General features: G+C 42.9%; 2 protein-coding genes across 21 annotated transcripts in view; both read left to right on the top strand.

Moving 5' to 3' along the window:
* Window positions 1-3,341: 3,341 nt before the first annotated feature.
* On the top strand, window positions 3,342-5,979 carry LOC142931815 (arylsulfatase I). Its single transcript, XM_076075931.1, has 3 exons — window positions 3,342-3,646; window positions 4,464-4,796; window positions 4,893-5,979. Exons 1-3 carry the CDS (start codon window positions 3,342-3,344, stop codon window positions 5,977-5,979), a joined length of 1,725 nt encoding a protein of 574 aa, XP_075932046.1.
* An 8,672-nt stretch (window positions 5,980-14,651) lies between these two features.
* Window positions 14,652-26,016, top strand: part of LOC142931676 (calcium/calmodulin-dependent protein kinase type II subunit gamma) — a 55,669-nt gene continuing 44,304 nt past the window's right edge. For all 20 annotated transcript variants that reach the window (XM_076075723.1, XM_076075714.1, XM_076075711.1 and 17 more), the window contains exons 1-2: window positions 14,652-14,832; window positions 15,914-16,008. In XM_076075723.1, the coding sequence (XP_075931838.1) occupies window positions 14,768-14,832; window positions 15,914-16,008 (160 nt within the window). In that variant the 5' untranslated portion in view covers window positions 14,652-14,767. The remainder of the gene's footprint in view (window positions 14,833-15,913; window positions 16,009-26,016) is intronic.

The raw sequence follows: 26,016 nt of genomic DNA, 5'->3' as shown, positions 1-26,016 counted from the left end.
CAGACACCCATCTACTGTACCATAAATACATGTATGCATATGATGGAGTATTTTATATACCAAAACAAATCTCAGACAGGGACATTTTAATACAAAAATAGGACTCTTTATTTTCTATATTGGATGATAGACTTGAAAATGAAAGTAATTTTCAGATGCACATTGTCACACACAGACAACCCCCCCCCCCCCCCCCCCCCAACACACACACACACACACACACACACACACACACACACACACACACAGAGACAGACACCCCCCCCCACACACTTTAGCTCCAGCTCAACAGAGTGGCTCCAGATCGAGTGAGTCACTTATTCGTTGTCATGAATAAATCACACCCACTGCTACTTTCTTCTACTCTGCACCACTGCCTTTTCAAACACACACCAATACACCCACGCACACACATACAAGTCCACACACAACACCCTGTACAAACACACACTGGGCTATAAGTTGTATGTTTTGGCCTACAAAGTCACTCCGACCAATTTCCCCTTTGTTGCACAGTAGAAAGTGAATTTGTTGGTGACACAGTGAACAGCGTGCACTGAAAATGTTGCTAAATAGTTCTACTTAAAAGTGGAACCCTTTACATTACGTTTGTTTTTGACATATTTCTGGCTTTCATCATTATTGACCTTTTTAAAGTGCACCTCGCTTATATCACTTCTCTCTTTGTGACCCTTCCGAAAGAGTCAGACAGTTGCGGAAAGATCACAGTCCCCTTCTCTCTCTCTACTCCTCAAGAAGACATTTGTCACTTTCCATTTTTACAGCCCCCCCCCCCCCCCCTCCCTCCCTCTCCTCCCCCGTCATAGCGGTAAAACGGAGTTCATGTCACCCTGCATTTCCCTGAGGCAAACTGATGGCTACACCCAGAGACCCAGACGTACATACACAGCAAGACAAAGTGACTGCTCCTTTTATGCCACTTTGTTTATGCTCTACTCTCTCATCTTAGACAGTGAGGCTTTCTTTTTCTCGTGTGCACATTATTGTGTTCTCTCTTACTGTATTTCCTCTTTTTTCTCTTCTTTACCGCATCCCACTTGTCGTTTTTACTTCGTGATTAATTTCTCTTTTATGTTATATATTCCTTTTCATATATGTTCCCATTTCCCACCAATAATTTCATGTAATCCACTTCAATGTATCACCCTCCCTCGCACACTTTGTCAGCCTCATTCTTGCCTCATCGTCATCTTTCCCTCTCCTGCTATTTAGATCTCAATCTCTCCAGCATACGTCTCACTCTCACAATGGGCAAAAAGCCTGTGAAATGTCCCACAGGGTGAGGCAACAAGAGTTTGCTTCTACAACATAGGAAATGTATCAGAGGCATTGATTTCCTCTCAGCATTATGGGAAGGAGATGGCAGTGAGGTGAAAGCTAAGAGCCATTCGGTCGATACACATTCTCATCACAACACCGGATGTTCCTCCGTAGTCGGATTGTTGCGTTTTATTGCCTCGGCACAGGCAGTAATTGTCATCGGGTGACTCTATTAATTGAGCAGCATCAGGCAACAAAAAACAGATGACAGGGGTTATTTGATTTCCATTAGGGATTTACTGTATAGTTTGGAATATGCACTACGGGAAATCACAGTGGAAATATTAGCTGTAGCAGTCGAAATGAATGACGGCGGTAATTCCAAAATAATCATATTTTCAGTGGTTTAGCTGTTTTATTTAGTTTAGAGAGTTGCTCTGCCGCCCCAGTACAATGGAAGTATAAATGAATATTACGTTTTTTATTAAGAAGTAGTCATCATGAAACAGGTAAGGACATTTCTCTGGATTATAAATAGCAGTGGATCCCAAATGGGTGTCGCCATCTTGGCTTTTTGCAACCAATGAACGGAAGTGACCGTATTTGAACTGCGTAGTAGTGACGTAGCGACGTCGTAGCACTAAAGACTTCACGAGGTAGCCCGCTCTAAAGCATACCTCGCTTTGTGGTCTATTTGACTCTAAATGGGACCATCATTTACAAAAATGAACATCATGCTGTATTGAAGAAGACTTGAAACTAGTGATTGAGAACATAAACTAATGTTTACAATGTTTACTGAGGTAATAAATCAAGTGAGAAGTAGAGTCATTTTCTCATAGACTTCTATACAATCTGACTTATTTTTGCAACCAGAGGAATTGCCCCCTGATGGCCATTAGAGAGAATGCAAGTTATAGACACTTCCACATTTGCTTCACTTTTCAGAACCGGAGGTTGCCACCTGAGGGCAACAGGCAGAGGTGGGTGAACCAGCTGCTGCAAGGCCAGGAAGCTCAAGAGACTGGAGATGTTCCTGAAGTTGCTATGACCCTATGAGGCCTACAGAGGAATAATGCTGTTAAGAGTGGGACCTGTTGCTTCCCAAGATTTCAGAATGAGACTTCTCCTTGAGGAGGACTTGGACTGGATCAAGTGGAAGGTAAGGAAACATGTTTTATTTCTTTGTAGGTTCCTTCCCATGATGTTGTCAGACATGTACTGTATACAACAATCGGAGCCTGTTGGTGGCAAAAACAAGCACTTTTACTGAAAGTATTGTTACATTGACGCTGCACAATTGCCCTTGCAGCTTGTTGCGCAGCAGCTGGTTACAGCGGTCTCCCTCAATACTGGATCAATTTAAAAAAATGTTACTTGTGTAAATTAGTCACTTAGACACACAAACATGGGAAAATAAGGTCCAGGTTGAAAAATACTAAAGTTACCAATTAAGGCCATTTTTTATCAGTATCTATTCTTTTATTCACCACATTCCCAAAACTCTTTAGCTTTAGCATTATTTGTGTTATATTATTAGCTATACGTTTGAGCCTATGTTGACCTTGTACAAGTAGTCTTTTTCCTTTTTTTTATCGATGATATGCAGGAGAATGGATCTGGTTTTATCTAAGGAAACATTGTCTGGCTATGCTGTATATATACCTGTCTGGTGGTATGTTTATGCATGTGTGAATTTCACTTGCCCAGGTCCTTCCCATCCATCTTATGAAGCGCCTGAAAATACTGAGGAATGTAGCAAGGTACTGCAAAAGGTGAAGCCTCCCTCTCTCACTCACACACACACACAAACCTCTACCAACTGCTTGCCCATCTGAGAGACAGCAGTTTTTCTCCACCCACCACAGCTCAACCCCATCTCAGAAAACCAAGAATTACCCCCAGACAAAAGACGACAACTCATACTCAATGGGTAGATAAGACTTTTGGACGAGCTCCTCGGACACACAGATCTGCCCATTTGTCTGCAGAAGCGATCCGGCTTGAGATTCATTGACTGCAGACTAAGCAGACAAAATCAGACAAGTAGATAGCTGGAGATGAGGGAAGGAATCTGCTCTGTGTTTTTCCTGGTGATTGGGGTGACCTTGCTCAGTGGCCTCCGCTGCCTGGGTGAACATAAGTCTTTGGATGGCAGCATTGTCATTGAGGAGGTGGAAAGGCCCATGCCCCCACACCTTATCTTTATCATGGTGGACGACCAGGGTTACGGAGACATTGGCTACCATGGCTCAGATATCCACACTCCTATGTTGGACCAGCTGGCAGCAGAGGGGGTGAAACTTGAAAATTATTACGTTCAGCCTATCTGCTCACCCTCTCGAAGTCAACTCATGACAGGACGGTAAGTAATTTCCTTATCAATACATCATTGTTACGATGGGAAAGAATTCAGTTACTGCATCTGTTCTCATATGATAGAATTATGCATGGACTTTAAAGGCTTTTGCTGACATCCCTGAAGGGAAATTCAGTGATGGGGCAGCTTTCAGTACAAGAAAGGCCGTAAAATAAAAGTACCACCAGTAGTGCCAAGACCAACTATTACATTGTGTATATTATCCAACCACTAGAACAAAAGACACCCAAAATCTGATAAAAAAACATAATTAACGTTTTACTGGAATAAAATCCTGTTTTGAGACTTAAAGGAGCAATTTGTTTGATCATGATATTAGCTACAAAAGCAGAAATGATCTGTTTCATTGACTTTTCAGTGTGTAAACTGTTGGATGTCACAGACATCTGTCTTACATCATAGCCATATCAATCTGATAAGCTACAATTCATCTAATCTTTGCAATCCTCAATAGACGCACTGTAAAAAAAAACATACTGGCAAAGCCCCTTGTAGATCTAAGTCTGTTCTGTTGTTTGATCCTGCATTTGTATTATCTCAGTAGGAAGAGTGAGCTAACACTGACATGTTCTGAGTGCAGATTAAAGTATTTTCTGGCAGAAATGTTGCAGTTAGAAAGTACGAACAATAAAAAAGTAAATTAACAACTCCTCATCATAAATTAATTCTGTAAAATCACTGACCATCTCGGCTTGATGATGTGTAACAGTGTGAGATTATCCAAGGGTGCAACATTTCTTAAACAATCTGTGAAATGTACCATTGTTGTGTTATCATATATATCATGACACCATCTTGCCAGCTACCAAATTCACACTGGACTCCAGCATTCGATCATCCGATCACGCCAACCCCTCTGCCTGCCTCCGGACATCCCTACTCTGCCAGAGCGTCTTGTAGAAGCTGGATATGCCACATACATGGTGGGGAAATGGCACCTGGGCTTCTGCAGGCCGAGCTGCCTACCCACAGGACGTGGCTTTCAGAGTTTCCTGGGCACACTGACTGGCAGTGGAGACCACTTCTCCTATCGGAGCTGTGACGGAGCCGAAGCTTGTGGATTTGACCTGCATGACGGAGACAGGCCTGCCTGGGAGATGGCCGGCAACTACTCCACTCTGCTCTACATAGAGAGGTGATCTTCAAGGCTTTGATTAAATTAAACAGATTCAAACATACAAACACAAAAAAAACTTTTAAAAACTTCCAATGTTCCTTTTTGTCCAACCAGAGTGAAGCAGATCCTGAGGAGCCATGACCCCAACAAACCACTCTTCCTCTATCTGTCTCTTCAGGCTCCCCATGCACCCTTGCAGGTACCGGACCATTTTCTGCACCACTATGATTCCCAGGGCAATCGTCTCAGGCGCCACTACGCTGCCATGCTGAGCTGTCTGGATGACGGGGTTGGACAAGTGGTCCAGGAACTGAAGACTAGTGGGCTCTATCAGAACTCAGTACTGATCTACTCAACTGATAACGGTGGGCAGCCACTCTCTGGGGGGAGCAACTGGCCGCTGAGAGGTGGCAAAGGGACCTACTGGGAAGGAGGCATCCGTGCTGTGGGCTTTGTCCATAGTCCCCTCCTGAAGAAGAAGGGTAAAGTCAGCAGAGCACTGATCCACGTTTCTGACTGGTATCCCACATTACTGGGACTGGCCGGGGCCTTGCAGTCCCACCATGGCCTAGACGGTCACGATATGTGGGGAACCATCAGCGAGGGCCTTCCCTGTACTCGCACTGAAATCCTTTTCAACATTGACCCAGTCTCCAGGAAGCCTGGGGAGCCGTATGACAAGGCGTTGGTACTCAATGGATTTGGGATCTGGGACACAGCCGTAAGGGCAGCGATAAGGGCTGGGGACTGGAAGCTATTGACAGGAAATGTGGGTGACGGGGACTGGATACCACCACAGGCTCTTCCTGTTGGTCCAGAACGGTGGCAGAAACTCGAGAAGCGGCGCAATGAGCTGGGGAAGTCAGTTTGGCTGTTTAATGTTACTTCTGACCCTTATGAGAGGTCAGACCTGGCAGAAGCTCATCCAGAGGTAGTGAAACATCTTCTGACAAGACTGGCAGAGTACAACCAGACAGCTGTGATGCCAAGGAATCCACCAGATGATCCTATGGCTGACCCTGAGTTCCATGGAGGGGTGTGGAGCCCCTGGCTGGGCCTGGAGGGACAGGAGGGGGATAATGGAGAGAAGGACGGTAGGAAAGAAAGGATGGTGAAGATTAAGCAATGCAGAGTATGTAAATTAAAAGCCCTCTTCAAGAAGGTGGGGTCACGCCTGCAGAGGAACACCCTGTTCTTCTAAATGCCTCATCTAGCAACAGTAATAACACTAAAGGTATGGAAGTATGCTTCGAATGAGCTAGGTTGTACAAAGTGTCGTCTGAACAAAGGTTTTAATACCTGGTCATTCACTGCACGAAGTTAGTATGCTTGTTGTATTGTCGATTTTGGAAAGCCAATTCCAATATCATAAATTTGGGAGGGCGGGGGGGGTTTCATACACAATCATGTTCGATCATCTGAGAAGGACTTCATTTGAAGCATACTGACAACTTAACCAGGAGGAAGTTAAATGGGAAGAGAGATGGAGACAAATAAGAATACAGACCAGCAGACAAGCAGGCAGGTCAGATAGACACGACAGAGCCACAATCAAACATTGAATGTCGGCAGATAAACAGGCAGCCTGATAGAAAAGCAGACATGGCTGTGTGGCCAGCTGAGCAAGCTGACTCACTCACTGTCCTGCAGCCAAACTGCAGCAGGGTGACTTTGGGCCGTCGTTGGACAGCGTATAGGGAGCAATGTGTGTGTCATTGTGCATGTAGGCCTGTATTCAAGAATAGTTTGATTAATACAGATGGAGTGCGTGCATGTGGAAGTGAGGCCTGAAGAGATGGGAAGAGGAACGGAGGGTGACCTCTCGATGTCTCATCTCCTAATCATCTGAGAGGATCCTTTAAAGGATGACACAGAGACTCCCACAGGGGTTGTTTTCGTCAAATTTCGCCTTGTTCTTTTGTTTAGAAGTCATACTGTAGCTCACTGCTCTGTCTTTGAAATACCTCAGACCATCACGTAATGTCCAGTCCATCCGTAATGACTAACCGACAAAAGCTCAGTCGCTGATACCATTTTTTTTCTGGATTTTAAAATGTTACTGATCTACTGTGTTGTAAAATGCTGGAAAACTGATGGGGATCTAAATAAAATCATGAATGCAAAAATCACAAATGCGTTGACATTTCATGACTTCACACTCTGCAGAAAGAATTTTACAGGTCCGTAACTTGCCAATTATTTTTTTCTAAGATTTTCTAAGATGCTTCCTGGTATCTAATGGTTATAGGTAAAATAGAGAGAGTTTCAAATTAATACATTTATACATAATTCAAATTGATTGCTGGTCGTTTATTTTAGTCAGTGCTCAGCAGGTCACCAGAACATGCAGAAATGGGAAATTTGTCTTAAGGGAAACATACAATTCAACATATATAGAGAACATTTCAAACAATACATTCATGATAAAATAACATTAACTTGTGCTTAATCAGAACTTTCCTAAAGTGTGTTTTTCACAGGTTTCCGTGCTTGTTATGGTACACCTGTAAAAGATGTACTTTTCATTACAAAATGTGCTTCTGCATCTGCATGCATGTATTGAGGGATGTCGTCAGCCCGACCCTATCTCCAGACAAGAACGTCCGTAATGAACAATGCTGCAAAACGCTGGATTACGTTTTTTTAAATTCTCACAGTCTGGAATATCTACGCATAGCATCTGCATTATGGTTAAGGTTAGTGAAAGATGTGTTAGGAGTGCAATGCTCAATCAGTGAAGTATTCTTTTTGAGGTTAGGGATCTATTATGGTAATGGTTTAAAAAAAAAAACTAATTAATTGCAGGTCTGTGACAAGATGCCAACTCAGAGAAGTCAGATGTGCCACACGCCCATTCACCACCCCCACCATAACAACACAAAGGGCACACTATTTTTTGCGTTGGCACATTGACAATGGACCTAAAATCGTAAGTTGCAAACTCATCCAATGTGGATATATTTCCTCGGGATGCTGGGCTGCAGGAAGCCATAGTTTAAGCTAATGCTATCTGATTAGGTGTGATGTGTCTGCCTGCTGGTGAAATTGCTGCTGCACTGCTGATGTAGCTTAATAGGAATGAATCATAGGTGGTGTTGCTTGGTCACATACAGCACACAGTCAACAACGTCAGTATTGATAGGTACTGAGTGCAGAAGCTCATTCCTAATCTAAGTGTGTGTGTGTGTGTGGATGTACAAGTGTTTCTGTGCTGGTTTCTCCCCAGCGGCCTGATAATGAATATTCAACTGTCCTTCTTCACTGTTTCTTCCCCACTTGCCTCCTCCTCCCTCCCTGTCAACCCCCCGCCCCCCCACCCGCCCCATTTATCCCTCAGCGCCTTGCTCATTCCCTCTGCAAGTCACCCCCCCCTTGTCTTTCTGTCTCATTTTGCTCCTCATCCTACTCACTTGTTTGTGCTCATTTGCAAGATCGAGTTAGAAGCATTAGCCATGTTTCTGCTCAGAGCTCTGTGGCGTACAGTTAAATAAAAAGAGTGGAGGAGGGAAGAGAAGAGTTCCCCGGGGGCTGCAGGGGGCTGTCATGTCTGAAAAGCTTGTAGATCTGATTAAAATATCTTGTTAAGTGAAACTGCATAACACACAGCGACTACTAGGATAAAGTGAAAGTTGGGAAATCTTCAAGTTTAAAGGATAAGGCTTTTATGAGTATTGACAAATCCCAAATCCCATCAAAGGATCAATATAAATCGTAAAAGAAAAGAAAAATCGTCTCGCAGTATTTTTGGGCTTCCCTACAGTCTGTGGCTATCAGGGACTAATTTTAATCTCAAATTGGGTGAGCTAATGAGTATTGACATTACCAGTCACATGTCATTTGTTTTTGTTTTTTGAGAAGGCCAGGTTTCACAGACAAAACGGTTTGAAAGGGGATAGTGGTGAAAATTTCAATTTACAGACAGTTGACGGACATAGGGTTACCAGCTAACAGGGCACCGCTATTCTGTCATGAAGTGACTACTAATGAAGTATTAGTGTCTCGAGGGGTTGTCCCATTGCATAGGGCAAGATTTCAACCATTACCCCTTGTAACTGTTCCGAGGGTAAAGTCGAAAATGAAGGGACACTCAAAACAAGAGGTAGGTAAAAATAAAAAATGGGATTGGCCCTTGTTAGTAAAGAAAGCGACTGGAAATCAAACATGTGGGGCGCTTTCTATTCTCAAAGAATCCATCTGCACAGAGATCATGACTTATATAGCATCATTTCAAGGAGCATTGAAGCTGAAGGCACTTTGTCCCTTTCCCGTATATGTGCATGCAACAAACACACACAGAGAAAACCTCACACCATCACAACTGGACCTCAGTGATGAGATTTGATGAGACTGCTTTGGGTTAACAGTGGGAATGTTGCTCAGAGTCCCGTACATGTGAAGACAATCGTTAGATGCCCACACATCTGATTCCCAGTATACTGTACTGTGATGGCCCGCAGAAATAAGGCACCGTCAGATTATATAAATCACGAAGGAGGTGTCACACAAATACGCACACGCACAAACACACACACACAGATGAACACATAGTGCTATCCAGTGCGTGGGCGGGTGCTGTCATATCCACAGTTGGATAATCAGCTGAAGGCCAACTTCAGATCTTAAGATTCTTTGGTGAAGTCGTGAAGTTAAACACAAAAGGCTCATGGAGCTGTTTTAAATATAACTTAATTTCCTTGAGTTGGACATTGTGTTCTAGATAAGATGCAGCCCTTTCTTGACACTCATTCAGTGAGACAGAGAAGTGTCAACGACTCAATCGGGACACATTCGCCAGAGTCTCTTGCACTGTAAATTGCAACACATTAGCCACTGAAACAGCCCTGATGTGCTATTAGATGCTTATTTGGGACAATGTGACGGTTTAGTAAATGGCAAAGAAAGGTAATAGATCCACTTTAATGCACTGTGCCATGACAGTTTGTTCCCAAGGCAACTGTTGAAATCTGAAAAGAGATTTACTCACTGACGTCCAACGAGCTGTCTCAGTGCAGCTCAGCAGCTGATAGGAAGGTTTGACCTCTGGGTGTTAGGTGATAGAGAATGACAGAGGTCCCTCCTTGAGATACACACACACGCACACACACACACACGCACACACATCTCAAAACCATTAAAGTCATGTGATGTTACTGGTCAGCGTGAGGGAGGAGAGGCTCTCTTAAGATACGTAGAACATGCAGCCGTGAGCCAAGTTGAAAACATTCCTGCAGATTGAGTCATTCCCCTTCGGCCTCTGTGGCTCCACAACACTGCTGTCACAGCATCATCACTGCATGGACCTTTAGCTTGTAGCATAAGAGATGATGATATTTTCTATCTCATGCACAACAGATAGGTTATCGTGTGCAGCGTGTCGGTTTTGTTGTGAAGACAATTAACAACCGTATCATTTTTATTAGTACATGATCATCAGCGTATACCTTTGCACGACTCCAACATGAGTACAGACATGTTAATGAAACAACTTGTGCAAGGCCTCTAATGTGTCATCATATTAAGCTTCATTTAACACATTTATTATATGTTTTGTATGTAAAATCAATGCAATATTTATTTATGTACTGTATATTATTTAACATAACCTGCAATGCTGATGTGTCATCTGTCTTTAGCTGTAGACTCGCTCACCCACTCCTGGCAGGTTGATGCTAATGTTAAATAATGCAGTGTCATGTGATGAGGCGAGAGCTATCCAGACAGGACAGTACAGTGAATCATTACTTATGAGAGGCAATTACCTACACCAACATGAAGCCTGTTGAGCCTGTGTGTGTGTGTGTGTGTGTGTGTGTGTGTGTGTGTGTGTGTGTGTGTGTGTGTGTGTGTGTGTGTGTGTGTGTGTGTGTGTGTGTGTGTGTGTGTGTGTGAGAGGAAGGACGTTTTATTTGATGTATGATGTGTTGCTGACGTCCTCACTTTACATCTCATGTATTACTTAACCTGCTTCTTCCTCCCTAGGTCTATAGCGCACCAGTGGTAGCAATGGGTTACGAGATAGGTATGAGAGGATGGCGAGATTTATAATAAGGCAAAATAAAAAACATCTTCAGTCACACAAAATTATATCCACTTTTTCCAATCTTTCCCCTTTTCTGATGTAATATTCAGCAGTAGCATTCCATTTTCAGGCTTCTTAAAAATAGCTGACTCAAATACAATACTCAGGTTTAAAGGGAAACCACTGTTTTGGTGAAATTTCCTCAAAGCTCATGGGGATACGCATCTCTTGACAAGGTTTTGCAAGTATAGTGCCGCTGCACAGCTTGTCCAAGACTCGTCTGACAGGCTCATCACCAATAAACACGGCAATTCAGCAATTAATACCAGGGTACCTCTGCACCCTCGCTAATTAAGCTTCAGAGCGGCTCCCTGTAGTGACGGCAGAAACTGGTCGCACGGCTCCTGTGCTTACTGCAAACACCCATTAATCACAGTGCTCTCTAAACACTGTGCCAGATATACACTCACAGTTCAGAGGCAAGGCCAAGAGAGAAAAAGGAGACGCACATGTATGCATTTACACATATTGAACGTGTTAAATGCATTGTGCTGACCTTTTCGTACTATTGTCCATGTCATCATCTGTCAGTAATGCTGGCAACAGGAAACAAGAACAAAATAGAACCACACAGACAGTCTGTGTAATGATTTTATTTAATTTTCCCGTAAAAAGATGGTTGAATTGAACATGAGTCAAAGACAGCATTTAGCTGTTCTGGAGCTTTTGATCTATATCTGAAAGTAACATAGATGAGAAGTCCTTAACGGATTTTTTCGGCGAGTTAAGGCAAACAAGCTGTATAAAGACCACTGACATATTATCACCTTACTGTGTTGGAGTGGAAAACTGTGGAAAGAGTTGCTTATTTAAACATACCACAGACAGGGAGCAACATTGTCATTCATTTAGAGTTTGAATTCAAGACCAACAGTCATATCTCTTTTTTTTTGGTTCAACTTTATTTATATAGGTTTGCCGTCACAAAAATACAGAAATCCGAATGCTTGAGTAGACATGACATGAGTTTAACCCCTTCCCCCATCACCAGGGCTGACAATTAGAATACAAAACTCTAATTACAAAAATATACATGTATCCAAAAATAAAATAAATATCTATCAACAAAATACATAAATACATACTGAAAACAACAAAATAAATGTAAATAAATAATAACACTTATGATATTAATAGGATTCCACAACCAATTTAATAGAATTAGTGACATTTATAGCTCTTATAGTCATACACATAATCTCTGTCATAGTGCATTGCTTCCCTTTAAAAGCTATAGTGCATCCATCAACAGTTGTGAAAAATCAGATTTATGCTGAGATAGAGTTTTTCAACATATGTCAAATGATGACCAGATTTTGTCATATTTCTCCTCTGATACACGTACCTAACTTTCTCTATTTACTCTCTTTTATTTGGTCACTAACAACTCCTGAGGGAAATATCCAGCTCTTTAGTTGCTAACTGCTCCACTCTGTTCACCAGCTATACTTGCTCACTTATCGTCTGCAGTTTGGTGTTAGGCAGGTGGTGCACAGTGGGTTTTTCAAGCTTTTTTTTAAGCCGGAAGCGATGTTGATGAGAGCAGTGACAGTGAACCACAACAGTGGGCTGTGAAACCAAAGAGTGAGCTGAAACACTCTGTAGAGCTGGATGGGAACAGATGAGAAGTGACACGTTTTATATTAAAGGTATAGTCCTTTGACCCATTGTTAATGTAAATTCATTGGAGCAGCTTTAAAGTGCTCGGAAGCCATCTGCATGAAGATCATGTGATATGACTGAAATGCTCCAGAAAGTACTTTTTCATCATATAAGACTAAAGAAACACATGATTATTTAAAATACTGTACTATGCAGATCAATCAACGCATCAAAAAAGGAAGTGTTGACATACAGTAAGCTCGTCACATTACACTGTGCAGCTGTAATCACCCACAAACACACATACATACTTAAACATGGTGCCAAGAGGATATATTAATACCCTGCATGAGATATTCATGAAAGCTCAGATAAACCTTTACAGTGCAGCAGGCCGTTACGTAACGCCTATAATTCCCTGTCTCTTATACAATGATGCTCCAGTTTACAGTTTAAATCCCTAAAACTGCGTATGAGTCGGATCGAAGCCTCGACTACCTTAACAGATGTCTGCAGGCTGCTCTAGATGGTAAACTGCAAGTAATCAGATATCTGCTCTCAAACTGATTTATGTCTCTGTTTTGTATATATTTTAGGTATATGTTTTTTATTCTTGGTGAAATTGTGTTTTTATAAATTACAGTGGGGATGATGCACTGGTCCTAAATAAATTCGGGCGACGTCTATGATTGTGAAAAGGTACAAAACATTTTTTTGGATGATGATGATGAGAGAGGCATTCATGAAGAATCTTTGAAACAAATATCTAATGTTGAGTCTTTACAAGTCCTCAGATAACATTTCAATGAATAAATCCCCAATCTTTACTGTTTTCAAAACAAAACACCATTACCAACAGCAAACTTGACCCCAATGAAGCACATTGGGACACATCTATATTGGACAGGCATCTGTGTTTGAAAACTGCAAAACTATAAAAAGAAAAGAAAAGTTGAAAAGAAACATAAAATTGTTTATGTAGCAAGAGTTTTAAAAAGGCTGAATGAACCTACTAAGAAGATTTGGATACGATTTTTGTTGCTGAATATGAATTCTAAAATGGTTCATAAAAGGGAGAAAAACAAACAGAATATGTAAAATGTAAAATGTAAATACTGAATCATTATTGTCTCGTGATGTCACATCTTAATGGTGACTGATCATCCATTTATCGGAAGCCCAGATCAGCAAATGAAACCATTTTACCATAATACTGTGGCCATGCAGCTCATTGCTCTGTGCCAATATTAAAATATTGCGGCATCCCATCTCTCTACATGGCTTAGTCTTCGAAGGATGCCGCTCTATTCAGCTGTTCTGGTGTCAGCTTTACCTCTGCGCAAATAGGTCGAAGCTGGAAGGGAGATATGGTGAAACTGAACCTGGATCTGTAGCTCCTGGTACACCAGCAAAGATCTCGCGTGGCTTACATCCCACCTCTACTGCTGCTGCCAGAGAGGAGAAAGCAGAAGGGGGTCTCACTCTGCCGTTATTTCTGGTTTCTGAATTTTTAATTTAGCATCTTTATCAATAATTTGATCTTTAGGTTATTTTAGAAAATAAGTTGCCCAACTAATTCGTCTTCATATCAGCATGGCTTACATGCTGAGAGACTATTTCAGCTAGTGGCACGGCTCTAGGGATGCAGATGTCGATCGCTCCACCACTTGGGTCCAAACTGAAATATCCCCACCAATTGTCATGAAATGTAGTACAGACATTTATGTTCCCTTTAGGATGAAATGTAATAACTTCGGGGATCCCTTCACTCCCTCTAGTGTCCCCATCAGGTCAACATTTTTATTTGTCCAATACTTTGGTGTATGAACAAACACCCTTGGAGTGCCTTGGATGTCTTTCTTTGTTGTAGACTCCAAAGGACACTTTTGTTCGGTGTGTGACTAAAGAAACAAAAGACTTTTATTTATTTGTTTTATTTATAAAGCAAATATGCACACCACATTATTTCACCTGACTTTAATATACTTACATTATAAAAAAGAAAAAAAGGATGAAATAGAAAATGTTACATCAGGTCAGGCATAGAATTAGATGGCTAACGACCAATACAATTTCCATTTATGTTCTCTTTTCAAACAGAGTGGCTCATGATCCTAATAGAGGATCTTTGTTACTACGGCTAGGCTGCTCTCTCTCCTCCCTCCCCTCCCACTCCCTGCTCTTCTCTCAGAGCTCGAGCCTCTCTTCCCCCTCTCTGCCTTCACGAGTTCTCCTCTCCAAACCTGCGCGAGGCGGCTACTGAAGCGCGAGGCAATTCCCCCCTCTCCCCCGAAACACTTCTGTCAACATGTCTACAGTTGTAACCTCGACCAGATTCACAGACGAATATCAGCTGTTCGAGGAACTCGGAAAGTAAGCGACCGCCGCTCTTGTTGCATTCAGTGTGTGTATGTGTTTGCACGTTTGTCTCCTCTGCTGCTGCCATTGTGCGCGTTTACTTCAGTGTTGACAAGGCAGGAGAGGGGCTGTCAAAAACATGGAAGGGTAGGATAAGCGCCTCAGCAACAGCACGCTGTGAGCAGGTTTCCTGTTGGCACTACAGAGGCTCGTGTTTAACCCTGGGTGCGTGTAAACAAGGCGTATCGCACCATTGTGGCTCCCTTTTTGTAACCCGAAAAAGGTGTGAAGCATCCGCGTAGAGGACCAACTTGTTTGTCAATTTAGCTGCAGGTAGCACGCGTCGAAAACTCGTTTTGCACGCACCCCATCCTCCTCGCGCTGCTCTTCAATCGTTCAGCTCTGTGTTTTTTTGTGCATTTCTAAGCAGACTGCAGGGCTACTGTGTGTGTGTGTGTGTGTGTGTGTGTGTGTGTGTGTGTGTGTGTGTGTGTGTGTGTGTGTGTGTGTGTGTGTGTACGCACACACAAAAAAGGAAAAATACTGTGGCCGTTGCACATTTTGTCTATGCGCACCACACACATGTACTGCAATTGAGGATTAAAACATGAAAGGACACATATGTTGCAGTGTGTATCCTGGCTACAAAGCCACTTTGTAACATCTAATCTGCGTGCGTGTGGCTAATGGAGCCTCTCCACCTTCTGATACAGCCGACAGCGGGACTTTAAAGGAGGCGTCTGTGAAAAAAATGCAACGTTAATTCTACCTTTCAGTAGCTTCACTCTCCTGTACTCACGTTTCCTTCCTGTAAGCTAATGACTGGGTCCTTTCACAATGAACCCCCCCCCCCCCCCCCCTCTCTCACGCACTAGTAGCCAGGACCTCTTCTCACATCTCACACACAGAATATCAGACTATTAATTATGCATTTGACTTCCCTTTCCCCTCTCTTCAGGTGTATGTGATTCATGCGTGCCCCCTCAGACAAGTTCATGCACTCTCTGATTGCCACACACAGACGTGATGGAGACTTTCATGTTTTCAAGTGATTCCACTGATTTGTTTCTTATTTTTTTTTTGTTTCCTGCTCCAGGGGTGCCTTCTCTATCGTCCGCCGATGCGTCAAGAAGTCCACCGGCCAGGAGTATGCTGCTAAAATCATCAACACAAAAAAGCTCTCGGCCAGAGGTAAGCGCAGCGGACAAGGCATTGTGTCGCTCGGCGTTTGCAGTCAAGGAGCAAACGTGAAGTTATGCGAACTGAAAGCTGACGACGGCCGGGCTGCTGTAGCCGCTCGGTGGTGTCGGCTGGGCTGCGGGTTTGTGAGTTTGTTTTCCTGAAGAGCAGCGATCACAGGCGCTCCGTCCTCTCCATGTCAGCGGGGATTCCTGAAGAGCTGGAGGCCTTTTTGGCAGAGCTGGGGCTCAGGTTGTGCCGTGAGGTTCAGTGGCTCTTTGGCAGCTGTCTGTGAAACCATTTTTGGTTTGTTATGGTTACCGTTGGTGCTTTCTCATCAGCTCCACCTCAGCCTAAAATATCCTCCGCTTTCACAGCAGCTCGTAGGAAGAGACGGAGGAAAGTTGTTGCTTTAATAGTGTTGGCCGTGGTTTGTGTAGGCTGTGATAACAGCGTACTCGCACAGCTGTGCGTTTGATTTACTTGAAACCTTTTTTTATGGGAGGGTGTAAATATTCACTCCAGAAAAATGAAAACATTTATAGATGTTATGTTGCTCCTTCAAACGTGGGATTTTAAAACATGGCAACGTTACTAAAAACAAGTCAAACTGAGCCAGAAACATGAGCAGTCAGAGGATCAAACCGGCTTTCAACAACCCCCCCCCCCCCCAGATTAGCCAAATTTTCTGAGTGACTTCCTGGTTCAACTTTGACCTACTGTAACATACTCGCCATACTTGTTCGTGCACGCAGTTTCCTTTAGCTCCGTGTTTGTGCCTCTTGTATTCGAGTCACAGATGCTTAGATATGGGACTCAAATGTGACGATAAAACACATAAATTGGGGTTAAGTAGTCCGGGCAATGAGGGATTATTGCCATTAGGGCTGCCATTTAAAATAACAAATCACGTTTGATTGTATTCAAACTAAAATCAAATTTGCTCACAATAATTCATTCAATGTTGTCTATTCTAAGATTAAATAGAGTTTTGGCCTGCCTGCTATTTCAGCATGTATGTGACTTTCGTCTGGTGAAATGTGGTTTCCATGTTCCGTTGCGGTCTCTGCTGCCGCGTTTGAGTGACGAGCTAACATTACAAGGCAGTTTTGTTTCCTTCACAAAGTCATTTGAAGGGATGGCTGAACGGATTATCACAAATTTTACATTTGTTTTATACCACTTTTAAATATTAGTTGGGATTTCTGATAGAGTGGCCGTTAGAAATTAAGCTAAACTACAGCAATAAATTGTAATAACCTGGATTTGTGTGGTCAATTCAGAATTACGACGTTTGTATGTGTGTGTGTTTGCGTTCACATGCAGCTTCAGTCTGTGCTTCAGTCTTTGTGGCAGATTTGTTGTCGTTGTCATTAGTCCGCCTGTTGCTCTGCCATGTGTGTCATGGCGTTCCTCCTGCCATGTCGCATGTGTTTGGCTTTGCACATGAGTTCCATCAATCCTTCACCGTGACTCTTCTTGTCTATGTGTGTGAGCATGTTGCAGTCTCTCTCTCTGTGTGTGTGTGTGTGTGTGTGTGTGTGTTTGTGTGTGTGTGTGTGTGTGTGTGTGTATGTATGCAAGAGGTTGCATCAAAGGTTGAGTGATGATATGAAGTGCAGATCGGGACCAGTTCTGGACCGATCCGGCTGCTCTTTTCCCCGGGGATGCAGAGGGAATTGCTCCGTCTGAACCTTCTCAAAAACCCTCATTCTTATGTTTCCTCCCTTCCCTCCCTTCTTTGTAAACAAAAGATTGATTTGAGGAAAGATCTTGAAACCTGCATGTGTGTGTGTGTGTTTGTGAGGAAGGCTGCGTTGGCAGTGGTCCGGAGCTAGTAACCCGGCAACAGCAGGGGTGAAACTCCTCTTCCCATAGGCTGTCTGGCAGAGAGACTGTGTGTGTGTGTGTGTGTGTGTGTGTCTCTGGGTCGTGGTCAGAGTTATCACACAAACGCATAGACGACTGCTCTTTTCTCACTTGAAGCACAGTTGCACACATTCCCTCTCACCCACTTAACGGTTCTCACTCTGCGTACGAGGCCGGTCTGAGTACAGCTTCTCATTGTGAAATACACACACATTAGTTTCTCCTTCAGTGCTCGTTGTCCTTAATCAGAGCTGAAATGTGCTGGTGCTGCCAATATGCTGTTCACAAACACAAGAAGCAACCCGCTCTACGCACACACACACACACACACATACATACACACACACACATACATTCCCACTTACATTAACATATCCACTTGTTAGTGTTTGCAAAAACTGAACGACTTTGGAGTATTGCTTGTACTTACAAGGTGTGTGTGTGTGTGTGTGTGTGTGTGTGTGTGTGTGTGTGTGTGTGTGTGTGTGTGTGTGTGTGTGTGTGTGTGTGTGTGTGTGTGTGTGTGTGTGTGTGTGTGTGTGTGTGTGTGTGTGTGTGTGTGTGTGTGTGTGTGTGTGTGTGTGTGTGTGTGTGTGTGTGTGATTAAGCCGTATTCTCTGCAGCTCGGGGAGGGCACATTGGCTGGCGGTGAGCTCAGCGATTACGGCTGGGTCATGTCGCGTCACATGCAGATACTCACACATGCACACGTGGTCTGTCACTGACGTCCACACAGACACACATTGTTAAGATCACACTACATTCAGTAACCGTTGTACTTTGAATTTCAGCGACTATGTTTTCTATGATGGATACGTTTTCTCACTGGTGAGCCTTGATAGTAGTTTATCTTTTAAAATCTAAATTCTTTAAAGAAAATTCTTAAAAAAGAGATCATATTTACGGGTTATGAATTTCAATTCATATTTAAAAAATGGGATACAAAACATTACCGATCATGCATAAGCAAACAGACAAATGACTATGATACACAAAGCTTAATGTATACCGGACTTTAACGTTTAGTGTTTCTGATCAACTGATTGATCTTCATTTTGATTAACAGTTTTTTGGGAAACATTTTGGGAAGAAAAGACTCATTGGCTTTGTGACAGAGAGTCAGATGAGAAGATTGACATACAGTAACTCTGGTATCTTGTCTGTTAAACAGGAAGCTGCAGCCAGTTAGCTTAGCTTAGCATAAAGACTGGAGACAGCGTGAGGTATGTAGCTCGAATCGATCCAACAGTAAATCAGTAAAGCCGCCGACCAGCACCTCTAAAGTTCACTCATTAACCTGTTATATCTTGTTTGTTTAATCTCTACAAAAAACAAAGAGTTAAAATCACAATGGCCCATTTTACTGGGGGTTCATTCTTGACCAGTCACAGTAACTTCCTGGAGTCTCTTCCCCCCCCCCCCGCAAAACGGCTAACTCGTTTTTATACTTCAAATACTGTCTACTCGGATGTGTCGGTGTTCCTGCAGTCCAATGGTTACTGATTGTGAAAGCTGCTGATACTGTATTACTGTATTTTACAAGTGACCGTAGCATCAGTTTACAAAAGTAGATACCGAGCGTTGTTGTGAGCTGGAAGCAGCAGTGATGGCTCGATGAGTCGTGGGAAGCAGAAGTTCAGAAGGGAAGTTATGCTCATAAGTTTATGGTACTTTTACTTTGGTGGAGGGCTCTCACGTGCATCGTGCACACTCTGATGATAAGGGGAGATTGAAGTAGACTGTCCTTTTTTGATGAGCCAGGACTTCTGCACATCTTATGCAGAGGCTTGAATCCAGTTTGCACAAAGATTAAGTACCAGAAGTCAATGGTTAGATTTAAAAATAGCAATAAAAGGAAGTTTCGAAGGTATTTTCATATCTCTTTTCTGACAGGATGTCTGTTACAGTAGCTCATCTCATTGTGTATGAACCAAACCTCGCATATCTACACGTATATTAGCAAGTCAGCATTTGCTTTTTGCCCAGTCGGCTTTCATCTGCACATTTCCATTTAAGGGAGCTCACTGTCATCACTGCCTCTTTCATCTTCTGCTTTTACTGCGTCCACTGATGATGTTGCAGTACATTTTCTAATAAATGTTCTGGTTGAAAAAATAAATAATACAATTCAACAAATGCATTTGGTTTTTAGAGCTTTTTTTTGCCTGCTGTGGAGGGAAACGACACTATGAGAGTGAACCAGAACGGTGAAGTTGTGCGTGAACAGCCAACAATGAGCTGAGACTCGTGAGCTCAAACCACAATTTTCCGTCCTCGTGTAAAAACATGGCTGTAGGGGTGGCCGATATATCGAGTATACTCGATGTACTTGCAGCTCGTACTACCTAAAATGAGGGACTTCAAAATAAAAGCTTGGTGAAGCTTCCAGTGAATAAGATTCACATTCAGTGAATAAGTCAGTCAGTTTGACTGACAATAATAAATACATTAGTAAAATAAAAATTACAAAATTAATTCATATTAAATAATAACCAACATGTGTGCTGTCTCTACGGGCTGCGTTAAAGGAGGCGTGTTGCTCCAGGTACCAGTAAGAACATAAAACACAAGCTATAGGGAAGCCGGTTATATTTATATTGCCATGGCTAACACTGCACAGTAGTTTATAGGAAGATACGAACTGTTTTACAACTCTGCAAACAGATAACAATAACGAGCATCATCCACCCCACATTTGTGAGGTAAACAATAGAACCGGCTGGTTCACTCTCTGATGCTGGAGCGTGATGAAATCATTGAAATGAACGTGTCTGAACACGGCCTCACTCCCCTGACCTCTTTATCACGTTATGAATCCTTCTAGGTGTCCTCTGCACGTTTAAAATGATCTATTTGGCTGCAACTAATTATTGGTTAATCTACCAATTATTTGATCTATTAAGTGTTTTAATTATTTGGTCTTCAAGAGATCATAAAATTAGATCCATAACATTTTCCCAGAGCCCATGATGACGTTTGTTTTGTCCGACTAACGATCCAAAACCCAAGAATATTCAGTGTTCTATCACAGAGGACAAACCTGCCAACACACTAATAATCGAGCTCCTACACTTGACTTTAGACAAGTTTGCATTCTTAAGCGCTGTAATACAGAAATGACCAAAACGCTTCTCAAGTGTGAATACTCGCTGCATTCCTCAGCAGTTAATTGAATATCAGCTAATTGAATTCAGGCACAGTATTGAATGTAGGTCACCGGGCTTTTGGCGGCGCTCAGAGCCCAACACACATTCACTGTAGTCATGCAGTTACGTAGTAAAAGGAGGAAAATAGGAAAACTTGAAGTGTTAAAAATAAGCTTCAGGTCGCGTTAACCCACGTGTGTTGCGAGTGAAACGCCAGCTGCAGCGTGGCCTGCTGTGGACCGCTGGATTGGTCGAAATAGGAGCGACTCTGTCGGACGCACGACTCAAAAACCAGACGGAAACGCTTTCTCTGTAGAATCGCTTCAACACCCAAGGGAAGCACTGTTGATCGGTGTGATCCATCTCGACGGTGTTTCGAGCTATTTTTAGCTACAATTATGTGTCACGTATTGTGTGTAACAGTGAAGGGAGTGTATTTTTAGTTGCACTGTTATTAGGTAAGGCCTTGTGATGTCAGGGGAGGCGAGAAGGAGGGGGAGAGGCTGGAGGCCCGCTGTTGAATTATTGAGGTGTGAGGCTGCTCCGCTCTCACTGAACATGGACACGAGCTGAGGACCGGATCCTTAAAGTCCTTTTCTATGCTTCCTGTCTTTATCTCGTGGCCTTTCATGTGTCTCGCTCAGCCACATTTCCTATCTTACTTTTGTCTCTTTCTCTCTTTCGCCACCTCTTCCTCCCTCTTTCTAGTCATCTCTTCTCCCCTCTCTGCCATGCTGCCACATCACAGGCCATGCAGGCAGACAACGAGTGTGTGTGTGTGTTTTCAAGCTTTCGGTTGGCTTCTAGTGCGCCCGCTGGAGGCTGATTGGCGAAGGGCAGATAAATGTAGCAAGAGCAGCGTGGTGAATGTTTCATGGGACCAACTGTGAATATTTGATGAGCAGGAGAGAGTCTTATATGGAGAGAGAAAGATGTTGAGATGGAGAGAGAGAGAGAGAGAGTGAGACGGTCAGGGTTATACGCTCCAAGTCGCTGTAACACTTGAATGGTGTTCGTCTTCCCACAGCATGCAAACCCTCCTCTTATCAAGGCTTTGAAACAGCGTGTGCGTGTGCGTGTGCGTGTGCGTGTGTGTGTGTGTGTGTGTGTGTGTGTTTTTCCAGGACCCTCCTATCATATTCATCTTGCCCTCTTTTTCTCTCTTCTCTGCTCATCGTTATCTCCCCTGTCCGACGCATATGGCATCGTGAGGGAGCCAACTTGAATAAAAATTTTATTTGACATTTACTTTAGTGCTGGACACAGACACAGGGGGCTGATTGTTACTTTTCAGGGGATTCATTTGTCACTATAAAGTCAACCTACAAGTCAGTCTGACTGCAGCGAAATGTAACTAAATAAAGATTACACACACTCTCCTGTGATTATTACGTCTATGGCTGTTGTGGAGTGGATTTAGTCTGCGCTGCCTTTGTCAACGTTGAAAGGAGTAATAAAGTTTGCCGTCTTGGTTCGGACTTCAGAGCCTCCGTGTTGTTGTTTTCTAAATATAGGTGTAACTCAACCAGTTCTCAACCAGTTCTGCACAACGAGATTGGTTGATGCCTTTATTGGCTCAGAAACATAAACCTCATTCCGAAAACAAATTTGTCTTTTTTTTTTTTTTCACTGTGAAATATTCGCTCTGTGTGAAAGTATTCCTGACAAAAACAGCAGGTCGAAAAAAATACATTGTGGTGCGAAATAATTGCGCGGAAAGAAACACCACAGGGGTGTAAAGGCCTTAAAGCTGCAGCTAATGATTGTTTACATCTTGTATTCAGTTATTCTGCTGTGTGGGCCATACATGGTCGGATAATGATAAAAAAAAAAGTACAGTTTCTGTTGACAAAGTTGACATTTACATTTGTTTTTGCTATTTTGTCTGACGAACCCCCAACATACAGAAGATTCCAGGAGCTGTGCCAAACATTTTCTAAATTTAGGAGCCTTATATGTGAGGATGTGCTGCTTTTTCTTTCAGTCATACTCAATAATAAACAGACTGTCTGAATAAAACAAGGTATTTGAAGACGTCAGCTGGGGTTCTGGGAAATTAGAACATAGATGAAATAAATAATCGATTAAATGAGAAAATAACTGAGTTGCAGCCCTACTGTGATCACATCCATTCTGCCCGTGTTCATCACAAGCTAGCGAGTTGTTTCAAAGGGAGGGCCGCCTGCCAACACGTCATTGGATTACATTACAGTAGAGCATCTCAGGTGTGTGCGCATGTTTGTCCATCCGTGTGTATATGCGAGTGTGTGTTGTGTTTGTGTGTGTGTGTGTGTGTGCGCGCGCGCTTCACACAGCAACAGATATTTCTGTGTTGCATTTGATTGAAAAACACTACACAGACTGCGTGTGCAGATGCTCATACTTTTGTTTTCTATTGTATTGTGGCTCCAACACCTTTAACAAACCTCCATCGTGTTCAGGAAACTTGCTCACTTCTGTCACCACTTTCTTTGGTTGTGAGCCAACTTGCGAACTTGTTGAAGAGGTACAGCACCAGAAGTGGTTAAATGTTTCTGTCGGTATGTGAGATCACACGCGTCAAAGCTCCTGTTTAGTTGTGAGATGGGTGCAGTAATTACACTTTGCACAGAGTTTTCACACCCCCACGGAGGGTCCAAATGCTCTCAGCTGACACTGAAGCGTCTCAAACATAGCAAAAATAATAAGAAAAGAGCAAATACAGGCAGAGGGCCGGGTCTCTGCAGAAACAAACACCTACACACACTTCTAATGGGTCATAAGTGATGATTGAGAGGCATTATAGAGGCCCCTTGCCTTAATATTCGAGTCCCACACTCGCACATCCAAACACTTGCTCATAATATAATAGTTTTGCCGTGAAAAGAAAAGCGTCCCGCCTTCGAGTTGGAAAGCGAGGGAAACACGTTTACAGGTAAGTAAGTTGCCAACAGTGAAGCAGTGCTGCTGTTCTTTAAATGGAGATGTTTTTATTGAGATTATTTATTGCGAAAGTTGGAAGCAATAAAGCTGGACACACACATGGGAGGCGTATCCAGCAATAATGTTTGTATGTGTATATATGGCTCCTCAGACATGCCATGGGATAATCTATTCCTGATCACACACATTCACTCTCATGCTGTTAATCAAGCAGCCCGTCTCCTTAGTAACGGCTCGCTTACGTGCATCCTATTGTTCACACCTGAAACGTGGTCGCCATATTCACTCGGTGTCATGTACAATGAATAGCAACGTAGTGCAGAAGTCCTCAAGCCCAAGGAAACCCATTCGGAACGCCAGGCTGTCAATCGAGACCCGTGTAGGTTTTCCAGAAAACGGCTTTAAAGAAAATGTGATTTTATTAAAGTAAAAAGTATCTCGCAAGCCTCAGACATAAGCTAATACGGAGTGTGATCAATACGAATCACAGCTAGCCTGTGAATCTGCATGTGTTGTGTATTCAGTCAGTTTACAGGGGTTGGGGGAGTCGCACTGTATCTGGAAAAAACAAAGTTATATAAAGTTATATAACTCCTTTTTTGGATCCAGACGGAGCTGTGTGAGGTCTGACAAGTGCCTCAACTGATGTCACTTGAGTCAGCGTTGATGTATGTATATGTTTGAAATTGAAGGAAATCTGGGGTTCTGGATGCACCGATCAACCGGCCGCTAATCGAAACTGTGCGGTTTTCAGCTGATCGTCCATGAACAGAGACCGGATGATCAGATTCATATTTCCACATTTTTACCGGTACTTGTTGAATAATGACGACGGACGGTTCTGTCTACAACATGTTTCTTTGCATATCTAATTGTTTTATTGGTGTATACCTTTGACTGTTGTATAATATTATAACCAGAAACACAAACACACACATGCACACATGGTATGTTGGTTCAACCTGTCTTTGCACAAAGCCACTATTTTGTTTGACCAGCCGAGCACACACACACACACACACACACACACACAGTTTATTCTTTCTTTTGTGTCAGTCGTTTCACCTTAACAATTGACACCTGCCTGCAAGCCAAGTTCAAATCGTTTGATAATCCCCGCTGAAAGCTATAGCGACAGCTTGTAGTAGCCCACTAAATGTGCTCGATGGAGCGTGCGGTGCTGCTACATCATTTGGTTGAAGTGTGCGCTCCTGTTGACTGGCACGCCACCAACACAGTCGGTGCGTTTGTGTCTGCCACCAAGGTTACGATCAAATCAGCTTTTCTTAACAAAAGTCTCCTCACAGTAAGCCCATTAAGGGCCTGCTGCCTTGACACACTTGTGTGCGGTTGTGGGGGACGCAGCAGGTTTTGTGAATTGAAGCACAACCTCCACTTGATGGTTATGATTACAGAATAACACGGGATCACCCTTTGCAGTGATCCAGAACTAGGAGCATTTTAGGTTGAAAAATACTAACTTGCATCATATATTTCTCCTTAACTTGATAAAAAGTTGGTATGTATTTAATTAATTCGGTACTAGCCATAGAATGAAACACTTTTTATACATCTTATTGTGTCCCTTGCTTTCATTTTGGCCCTGTAGGACGACCAAACATTTTTAAACATGGCCTCAACAGCTGACCAATGGTCCTGAATGGAAATATAAATAAACAATAATTGTTTAAATCACTGGCAAGTGACTGTGATATATGGAAACAGACCAATCCATTTCAGCCTATGCAGCAATAAAAACAACAAACACACGCACTCCTCAGAGTAAAGTGATAACAGCACACACAGCTCATTGCGTACACAAAGCGGTGTAATCCTACCCTGTGTCAAGTCAAGCCCATTCAACGATCCTGTGTGTTGAGGCTGATCTTCGCATGTACAACAAGCAGTTGTTCCACAAGCTCCAAAATACATCTCAAACATTGTGGATGCTTGGTAGGAACTGTAGAGCAGACCGGGCCATTTTCAAATAATGTCATTATTTGCTTTTGACGAGGATTAAGTCATCCAGGCTGCACACCGCTCAGCTGTCAGACGTGATCTACGTCAGCTGTCACTCTTTACA

Source organism: Anarhichas minor, unplaced genomic scaffold (genome assembly GCF_050575085.1).
Source record: "Anarhichas minor isolate MPS153535 unplaced genomic scaffold, ASM5057508v1 ptg000054l, whole genome shotgun sequence".
In the NCBI taxonomy this organism is placed as follows: Eukaryota; Metazoa; Chordata; class Actinopteri; order Perciformes; family Anarhichadidae; genus Anarhichas; species Anarhichas minor.
Note: the sequence above shows the minus strand (reverse complement) of the source record. Positions and strands in the feature narration are given on the sequence as shown.